Genomic DNA, 10169 nt, shown 5'->3' with positions numbered 1-10169 from the left:
ATTGGAAATAGGAAATTGCGGGAAAACTTCTGGATTAGGATTATCATCAATAAAACGATTTTCCAAATCATCTTTATTGCTGCAATCTGACCTCTCATTCTCTGTGTCAACAATATCCACTCCGAATAACCCTCTGTCCATTATAGCTGGGAAAACAAATACCATTTTAAAACAAAAGGAAAAAAGAAAGGCAAATACAGTTGGAGAGTGAAGGATATGAAGAGAGAACGGTGAGGCACGGTGAGGGAACGCAACGGAACCCACGGACAAACTGTGTTGAGCAGACAGATGGACAGCACAGAGCAGACCAAAAGCGACGGAGGACCACCAACCGACGGATGGTCACGCTGCCACGAACGACGATGCAGATGGACGATGACACCAATGAACGAAGGAGAAACGTCACCGAACAGGAACTTCAGAGAACAAGTTAGGGCTGGATAGGTTCTCTCACTTTGGACAAAATATCAAGGGTTAGTTTTGGTATTTTAGAAAAAAAAGGCATGGTTAATTAATTATTCTAATTTAATTAAGAGAATATTCGATTTTTTAACAGAATATTCTGTTATCTTAAACGGTTTTGTCACGGTATGGACTAAATTGAAAAAAAAATAACGTATAGGGACTCAATTGAAAAGAAAAAAAAATATAAGGATCTAATTAAAAATTCGGTAAAACTATAGGGACCTACAGCATAATTAAATCATATTTGTATTCTAACATGTATTTTATACTAGTAGCTGGTTTTAATATACATGTAGAATAACTCTTAAAATTAAGTTGTTTAATTAATTTTTTTTATAATAGAAAGTCTTAAAAAATATGACAATGCTATTAATAAAATTCTTATCTTCTTAAAAAAATTAATCCTAACAATTAAATTAAATAAAAAATAAAAAAGTACAAATTAAATAAATAATATAGAGATAAAATAATTTATTTTGTAGATTAAATTAATTTTTTTTATTTTATTATTGATTACTAAATTTTTTTTCATCCTCAATCTCATAAATAATGTGAAAAAACTAGAAGTACATTAAGAGGGTTAAAAAAATAAAAATAAAAAAAAATCTATCTATTGAATTGGATAATATATTTATTTATTTAGACTAAAAATATTAAAACCATCCCTAATTAATAATTATACATACACTTGCCTGTAAAATGAAGGATTGAAGGTGAAATAACAATTTTTACTATTTGGGTTCGAGTTCATACTCATTTATTTTTATTTAAAATAGTAGGTCAATCATAAAAAATTTAATAAAATAACTTAATTTTAATTCATGTCACAAATTAATTTAGGTTGGTCTCATTGTTAGTTCATTGTACATTACAATAGATTAATTCTTGGCTTACCCGAACTAAAAATACGATAAAAAATCAAAACAAATTTTATATAACCAAAAGCCCAAAATAACACAAAAGAGAAGACATTTGTTGCCCATATACCCTTTATAAACATGTGTATAATGTGCTACGGGTGTAACAGTGGATAACACATTAACTGCTGCTTCGAGCAGTTTATGCTTGCTTCACCTCCTTCAGAAACAACTACATCGAGTACCCTACAGCGATTTACATAGAATTATAAAAAATAAGTGTATATGAGTAACTTTTTTATAAAAGTTATATATAGATAATTTTAATTGTCATTTATTTTATTTAAGTAATTTACCCATTAATTTACTTCTTTTTTTTATTTTTGCGTGAAAAAACCGTATTTATTATCACTAATAGAAAAAACAATTTTTAACTAAAAAGCAAGCTAAGCCATTATGAAATTCAAGTTCCACTAGGCCAAGCTGATATCTTTTAACTTGTTCATCACCGCTTCTTCTAACAACTGTTGTCAATATGAATATTTCAATTATTAATAAAACAAAAATTGCATTTTGAAAAAGAAATTCGGGAGATTTAAAATATAATAAAATAAATTATGCATCGTATAAACTTTGGAGCAACATTGGTTGATAGATTATTAGGAACATCACTAAGCTCTTTTGATGAAATTCTTTTCGAAAATAGTTCTTGAAACATATAATCAGATAGAAAAATTTTTGCATACAGGGGATATAAATGAAAAAATTCAGTAATACTCTGAGGAATATGAAAGTCGCTACCGTCTAGTATTGGATATTGATTATCTTCAAATAATTTTTCACTTACAAAGATTAATTCATGAGACACATCATCATAAAAAGTATCAACTTGTTCTAATGGAATGCTTTTATAAAATTCTTTGTATGACCTAGGAAGTTGTGGCAAATAATTTTCACTATTTTCTTGATTCTCCATGCATTCCATAGTTTTAAAAAAAAAAGATGTAGAAAAAACTGAGTCACTTGTATTGTTAAAGAAGGAGACAGAAGAAAAAGAAGATAAATAGTTGCAAATTATAAATTTTCTTGTGGTATGTATATATATATATAAATTCTTATCTTTAAATTGTACAAACATGCAATAAAATATAAAGATATGATAAGATAATCATAATAAATTAAACTAAAAAAATAAAATCTTTTAGTTAGAATTTATATTAATTTTATCTTAAAATTGATTTATTAAATTATCTTTTACTTCACATAAAAATAAAATGTACTAAGTTATTGTCTTATAAAGTCAATTACAAATTCTACTTTTATTTTAAATTATTTTCTTCGTCTATAAACAAGAGATCATTCTATTACATCTTGCTTTCATTTTTCTATTTAAGACTGTCATGGTTACATATGATTCAGACTTTACCATAAGTAAGAACAAAAATATGATTACAAACTATTTTGATTCATGAAAAAGAAGCAATAATAACATTTATAAAACAAAATTTTATTAGTGCCACCATGTAAATACATCACAGTAAATTGGAGTAATTCACTAATTGTATAAATACTTAGCAAGTTAATTAGTGTCAAATTCTTCGTCTATAATTTAATTTGTGTCAAGCTCTTTTTATACTAACTCTCAACTCTTTCCAATGGCAACCAAATAAAATATGAAAAAGTAATCATTAATAATAGTATAAAAATTACATAAAAATATTTTGTAACTAGAGTCTATGGATCAAATGCTTTCAAAAAGTTCTTATAATTAATATATTTTAAACTAATAACTTTTTAAAAAGATACACTCCCAATCCAAAGCCCCTTCGGCATAGCCATAGAGACTCTAGATAGAAACTAGCTCACCGTCCCCTTCGGCATTGCCATCAAGGCCGGAGAGCTAGGAATAAAATATTATTAATAAGAAAAATTATGAATTACAATTATATCTAGAATGTTCCTGTTCACATACAAGTCTTGTATTCCTACCTCATTGTTTCTATATTTTCATTTTTCAACCTAAATAAAAATCTTTAGTACATTTACATGTTCTTCCTCCTTTAAGCAAATCCTCCATCTATTAAACCCTTTGGATTAGGGTACAATTCCTACATTAAAAAACAATTAAAATAGTGTAACTATCATGGATAATAGAATTTAAAATAGCCAATTTAATATTTCTTATATTAGTGGAAATTGAATTAGACTAATTAATTGAGAGTAAAAAAATGACTTACAATGATCAAATTACATCATAAATGCTTTTTCTTAACTTTTCTCCTTTAGCTAATCTTTCTTTATGTCTAAAATATTTCTAAGCATGACTGCTAATTTGATGATAAGTTCTTGTTTTGACATAATATTCTAAAATTCTTGACCAATTTGCACCTTCTGCTTGGTACCCTCTAACAAATAATCTACCAAAACATGATTTTTGAAATAAGTATTAACAAAGTTTACACTAAAAAATTTTAAACAAAAACATAAACTATTTAATTAGTAACAATTTTTTTCCTTTTTGGTTTTCAGTCCAACCAAAAATGTTACTATGTCAACCACTCAACTATTGTTAAAACAAAACAAATTTAGCAATCAACAAAACTATGCCTCATTTGCAATTACTTTAGAGCTCTTTCAAATTGCAGTTATTGATGCACAAATACATATGAAAGCTTGGATTAAGAAGACAGCAATGAAGTGAAGCAGAGTCGGTCTTACGAAAGAGGAATGTTAGACTTGTATATTGTAGACAACCTACAACGAAGTAGAGATATATCTAAAACAGGAGAAGTGCTCCTATATGCTAATACTAGTTGCTTCACTTTCTTCTTTTGTGTAAACAATATTCAACTAGATGATAGATAAACAAATAAATAAATAAATATAAAAGAAGAAAAAAGAAGCAATATAATATAATAAATACCTATGCTCATCTTCAGTCCACCGAGAATATTTCTTTGTATTGTTGGTGTTGGCAGATTGGCTTTGTTCCCTTGTTGCTGCCTCCATTGGTGCTGCGGCCGCGACTACCTCCGCCCTGCCATGATAGAAATAAACAATATAATTTTTTTTCTTTTCCAAAAAAGAACGAAACAAATGTTTGTGTTATTTATTAACACCTTGCAAATTATTTAATGATAAAATAAGTGTAAATTACTATAATAAACCAAATGGCTCCCAAAATTACTCAGATCCCCAAAACCAAAAAGGTTACCTGAAAATTATTGAGGGGATGTTGCTTGTAAATCGAATTTATGAGTTTTGATTTATCATGAACTGCTGTTCACTGTGTCTAAATCAAATCTACGGGTTCCGATTTACATGCAAATAAAAATCAAATCTCATTGTTTCGATTTAGTGTGTTTGGATTACAGTTTGCAAACCAGAGTTTGCATAAAATTGATTTTGTAAAATTGATTTTGATGATAAGTTAGTTTGGGTTAACGTAATTTATATTTGGTAATCTTTATATCAAAATTGATTATACTCAAAATCATTTTTAGATGAAAAATTACTAAAATAGACATCAATTTTATATACCTGCAAAATCAGAATACTATAAAAAATAATATAAAAAATATTTAAAACATATAAATAAAATAAATACAATAAAAAATAAAAATATAAAAGAGAAAACTATAAATTTATAATGTCACACAAAAAGAAAATATTCTATAATTTTTTTAGTATCGTCGGTACTCTTTAATTTAGTATTATTTTAGACTATAAATTTTTATTATTTATAACTCTATTGTTACTTATAATTAATTTTTATTTATTTTGTCCTTTTTTTATAGGATCATAATTTATATTATTCAAAATTTTGATAATAAACGTAGTATATAATAATTATAATTACAATTACAAATTTTACAAATTCAGAATAAAAAATAAAAAAAAATTAATACAAAACAAAAATAGAGTACATCAAAAAATAGAAAAAAAATTATACAGATAAGAAATAATAAAAATTCCATAAAACCAACAACATATATCATATGAACAAAAAAAATACCATAAAACGTAAATAAAATTCATATGAATAAAATCAAATAAAAATAAAAAAATTTCAATTTGTTAGTGATTGAAATAAATCTGAACGATTTTGATGAAAAAAATGGAACTAAAAAATTATTAAGAAGTAGGAAGAACTACTAAAAATAACTGTGAAGATAATAGTTACTAGTATCATTCTTATAGAAGAAAATGAAGGGTAGGGTTGGTAAAAAAGAAATATTTTAGCTTCTCCTAGACATGAAACGTGAAACGTGAAACGCAGAAGCTACAAATTTGAGCTTCTCCTAAACGTGGGTTCAGAGGCAGAATCAATTCTGCGTTCACAAAGATAAAAATTGCCAAACATCAAAGTGAAATTTTCAAGAAGCTCAAACGGGCTTCTCTCCTCCCCAACGTGTTTGCCAAACACATCCTTAGTGTTTATATAGAATTCAAAGCTATTTTATAGACAATTTGCGTTTGCATGCAATTCAAATCTAATGGATTCGATTTAGTACTATTTTACACGATAACCTTTTTTATTCTGGGAGATTTAGGTAATTTTAGAAGCCATTTGGTTTATTATAGTAATTTATTTTTTCTTTTCTTCGTATAAGATTATTTTGACTATTTTTGTAAAGAAAAATATACAGTTTATTATTGTAATTTAAAAATAATTTATTTATTCAAAAAACAAATCAAGAGGGAAAAAACGTTCATTGTTTATACAATTTGTTCATAAAACTTCTAAGAAAAAAGAAGAATAGAATAAGTAATTAAAAAAAGAAAGAAAGAGTGGGAGGAGAGAATGAAAATATGTATCGGCTAAAAATAAATAAAGAAATAAAAGAAAATGAAAATATGTTGAGCACAAACCTGTGATGTTGATGATCAGTGTTATAAGGCGGTGGTGGTGGGGTTGTTGTTGTTGCATTGATGATGGGGATGGAGACAGGGTTGTGTTCCAATGTGGTGGTAGGAGCAGCCATTGTCATAGTCATGTTCTCAAATGCAGTATTCAGAGGAGTGTTTGAAGTATAACCGTTATGGATGACATTGATGTCCTTCATCAGCTTCTTGAAGCGTTCTTGCAGTTGCGCCGGGGTCTTTCCAGGGAGACGAGCAGCAATCAGCTCCCAGCGGTTGCGTTTAGCATACTCAAAACAATTGGCAATAACTGACTCAAAGGCTTTGTTCTCCTCCCAAGTCCAGACCTGAGGTTGCATAGGTTGGAGCTGAAGCTGAGACTCAGGTAGTTGATAACCACAATCAGCAAGAAACTGCTGAAACTGCTGAGGATGAGGGTGGGACTGAGGCTGAGGCTGAGGCTGAGACCAAGGTGGTTGATAACCACACACGTCAGTGAGAAACTGCTGAGGCTGAGGCTGAGGCTCCGGCAAACACTCAGCAACAACCATATCCAACTGAGGATAACCACACGTGTCACTGAAAAACTGAGCTACTGTAATCTCCCTTACATCCGGCGGAGGCTGTAGCTGAGGTGGTTGATTGCCACCCACGTCAATGGCACACTGCTCTACCATATTCCTTCTATCCGCATCCAAGTCTATCATATCCCAAGGATCTATCATATCCAAAGGATCCATCATTGAGAAAGTATCTAATTCCTCTTCACTCATTCTTCTTCTTCTTCTTCTTCTTCTTCTTCTTTGCTTCTTGCTTGGTTTCCTATTTTTAGATTATGGGAAAATAGAAAGTTTTCGTTTTCAAATTCTGTTTCATTTATAAATTCTATTTTATTTTCCAAATCCTATTCTAGGATGGACCGACATAATGAAACAATAAAAGAAACAATAAAAGAAACAGAGTATCTATAAACAAACTGATTTTCAAAATAAAAAATTAAAAACAAAAGAGTTGACTCGATAGACTAAACTTTTATATTAATTTAAGATCAGGATTAAAATAAATAATAGTGACTAATAGTTTGTTATTAAAAAATTAATAAAAAATATAATTAAAACATCAAAAATAAATTAAATATTAGACTTTTTAAAAATATTTTAAAAACAGAAGCGGACTTTATCGATTGATTTTTTTTAGTAATAGAATTTCTGATTGTGTTATTTATTATTATGAAAAAATTGGGTGTTGTAACTTATTTTGGATATTTATTTTTTTTAATTTTCCACCCAACTCTTATCACCTTCATCAGAAGAGGGAAGTCCAACAGATTTAAGAAGCTGGCCCACAAGTGCCTTGAATTTTCCATTGCTCTCTGTTTTTCCTCTTTGCATCCACTTACTTCATCCTTGGAACTAAATATATAGGTAGTAGGATCACCCCAGTTATCCTCGTCTTCATCTTCATCATTATAAGTCACACTGTTGTCCATATCATCCTCTGGATTTTCTGGCTCAGGTTTGGAAGAGAATATTCCATCTCTTCAATCTCCACATTTCTCACTATGTAACCCTCATTGTCATTACTGCTTTCTTGAGAATAGTTAAGTTAAGCATTATACTCACACCACTGTGTGCACTTTTATACCTGTCAAATGAGAAAAATCACCTGAAAGATCACATATCGAAGTTTACTGCAGGTGGAGACACAGCTACCACTACTTGACAAGGATGAAGTTGGACTAATGTGTGGAGTCGCAAAAGGAATTGTACCATTCAATTTCATATTTTCGCGCTCAAGGCTTTGTGGGAACTTTACTATTCAACTTCAAACTACTCTCATGATCCTGTTTCTTCTCATCCACATTTGATCCCATCAAACCAGCACCACAAGAAATAAAGCGAAAAGCTTGATTCCTGCTCTGACACAAGAAATAAACTATGTCTTAGTATTGAATTACTTCATTCAACTAATTCATGAAAAGAACCAATAAAATTCAGTGTAGTAATATCGATTCCTATTTCATTAAAATGTTTGCTTCCCTTCTGAGTAATTTAATACTTATCAAATACTATATATTAAAATGTCGGCATAAAAGAGTTTCGTATAAAGAATGAAATAGTAAAACACATATGTTCATTAATCAAGAATAATAATAGAATCAAACAATTGCTTTATCATGCTAATTCTTTCATAGAATACAAAAATAACAAGTGCTTTTTCAAGGTTTAACAACATTTTTACGAGAGAAGGGAATACAAGAAATATAATATGATACCTTTCATAGACCAAACACAAAAGAAACATTCAATCAAGAGGAGCTCCAAACAAAATGAAAAGACTTAGTATTATTTAGTAGATTGATGCAACAAAAAGGGAATACAGAACAAATCTGCATCAAGTTGAATTAAACAAAGCTAGGGGAACAAAAAACTTAGTCTCCACCAATGGGTAATTTCTTGGGGGTTGTCAATCTCCAAACAAAAATCCAACAAGAGATAAGATCAAAAGAATGAGTACAAATAACAGGACTAAATCAAATATTAGACCAAGTGCTACAACTGCAGATTCAAGTATTATGTAACAAAAAGGCCAAAACCAAAGTGGAAAAGTGACTTCAGATGCACATTCTGTCATGCAGGCAACATAACAAAAACCCCAGAATTCAGAATCCGTGATTTTGAATTAGAACTATGAAACAGCAAACACTCTCAACAGCTCTTGACATGGATCAGAGCTGAACGAAGAGGGGAAAGAAATTCCAGAAATTATACATTAACAAAGAATGAAAGAAAAAATAAATTGATAAACCCGCACAAGACTGATCACAAAAATCAGGTGAAGCACCCAATCAAGTCTTCAGTTTTTCAGGTAGAAAATCAAATAAGACCTTCAACATCTTTCCATCTTAGACCAAGATTCATCCAGAAAAGTGCCATTACAAAAAGAAGAAAAATTGACAAGAAATGTAGACCTTACCGTCAAAGCAAAACCAAGAACAAATACATGGATGTGACCCCAAATCAATCTCAGCTCCCAAGCAAAACGGGTAAAAATCGTCTTCAGGAAAGTTAAAAAAAGAAGTCCACTGTTTTCTCAAATAAGCAAAGAATTCGGTGTACGAAGAGAGTTGGCAAAGGATTCGACGATCCCAGAACATTTGGATTATTAAATTGTCTCGTAATAAAACATATTTTTTAAGTTTTTTTAATAATGGTAAAATAGTCTTTTTTTATTTTAATTACAAATTAATTTTATATATTTTATTTAATTATAAAAACTATTTTTTATTTTATAAATTATTATTTTATTATTCATCTATTATATTTATTAACTATCTCTTCCATTGATCGTAATAAACTTTTTGGTTATTCCAATCGATTAAAAATTTATATTTGATCCGTAATGTTAGTACAGGGCTGTGAAATTGTGTTTCTTTGAAAATCAATCGATTGAATTTCAGGTTTTCCATAACTCGATCGATTGGACTACATGTTATCACAAAACAATCGATTGAAAATTACTAGGCAGCATGATTTTCGCAAAAATCAATCGATTGCTTATACTACCAAATCGATTGAATGCTTCAAAACAACTTGAGGTCTCACAATTCAATGGATTGGTTGTGTTACCCAATCGATTGAAAGCTTTTACAATTTTTCTCTATTTCTATGCACTATAGAGATATTTTAGTTTAAAAAACTCATATTTTTACGATGACGTAATGTCATTTTCATTTATTATTTCAACAACAATGTCATACAAATTTTATGTCTTGTGAATTATATTTTATTTTATATAATTAATTTATGTAAAAAAATTTCATATCTTTTTATTTATTTGCATTCTATTTTGTTCTTTTCATTTATTCAAGACTTGACCTCTCTATTGAATTTTGACTAGAAAAAAAAATACCATGCAATATATATCAAAGCATTTTATAATCTGTTCATATATTGCTAAGACATATATGAAGTATATATATTA

The 10169-nt window shown here is 29.0% G+C and overlaps 1 protein-coding gene and 1 long non-coding RNA gene across 2 annotated transcripts; both read right to left on the bottom strand.

The window, feature by feature from the left end:
• Positions 1–3254: 3254 nt before the first annotated feature.
• On the bottom strand, positions 3255–6862 carry LOC130950070 (uncharacterized). Its single transcript, XM_057878630.1, has 3 exons — positions 6195–6862; positions 4246–4359; positions 3255–3430 (listed from the first exon to the last, which is right to left on the bottom strand). The coding sequence occupies exons 1-3, from the start codon at positions 6860–6862 to the stop codon at positions 3403–3405; spliced, it is 810 nt and encodes a 269-aa protein (XP_057734613.1). The 3' UTR covers positions 3255–3402.
• LOC130947519 (uncharacterized) lies at positions 6863–8130 on the bottom strand. Its single transcript, XR_009072702.1, has 3 exons — positions 7955–8130; positions 7486–7829; positions 6863–7007 (listed from the first exon to the last, which is right to left on the bottom strand). It is a non-coding gene; the product is annotated as an uncharacterized LOC130947519 (long non-coding RNA).
• Positions 8131–10169: the final 2039 nt, after the last annotated feature.

This window comes from Arachis stenosperma, chromosome 9 (genome assembly GCF_014773155.1).
Source record: "Arachis stenosperma cultivar V10309 chromosome 9, arast.V10309.gnm1.PFL2, whole genome shotgun sequence".
In the NCBI taxonomy this organism is placed as follows: domain Eukaryota; kingdom Viridiplantae; phylum Streptophyta; class Magnoliopsida; order Fabales; family Fabaceae; genus Arachis; species Arachis stenosperma.
This window is presented reverse-complemented; position numbering and strand designations above follow the sequence as displayed.

Excerpts from the sequence above, each read along its gene's own strand:
- LOC130950070 (XM_057878630.1), bottom strand. The coding sequence starts at position 6,862 with ATGGTAGAGCAGTGTGCCATTGACGTGGGTGGCAATCAACCACCTCAG. Across the intron at positions 4,360-6,194 it reads ACTGATCATCAACATCACAG|GGCGGAGGTAGTCGCGGCCG; the intron begins GTTTGTGCTCAA and ends CTATCATGGCAG. Across the intron at positions 3,431-4,245 it reads TGGACTGAAGATGAGCATAG|GAATTGTACCCTAATCCAAA; the intron begins GTATTTATTATA and ends TTTTTAATGTAG.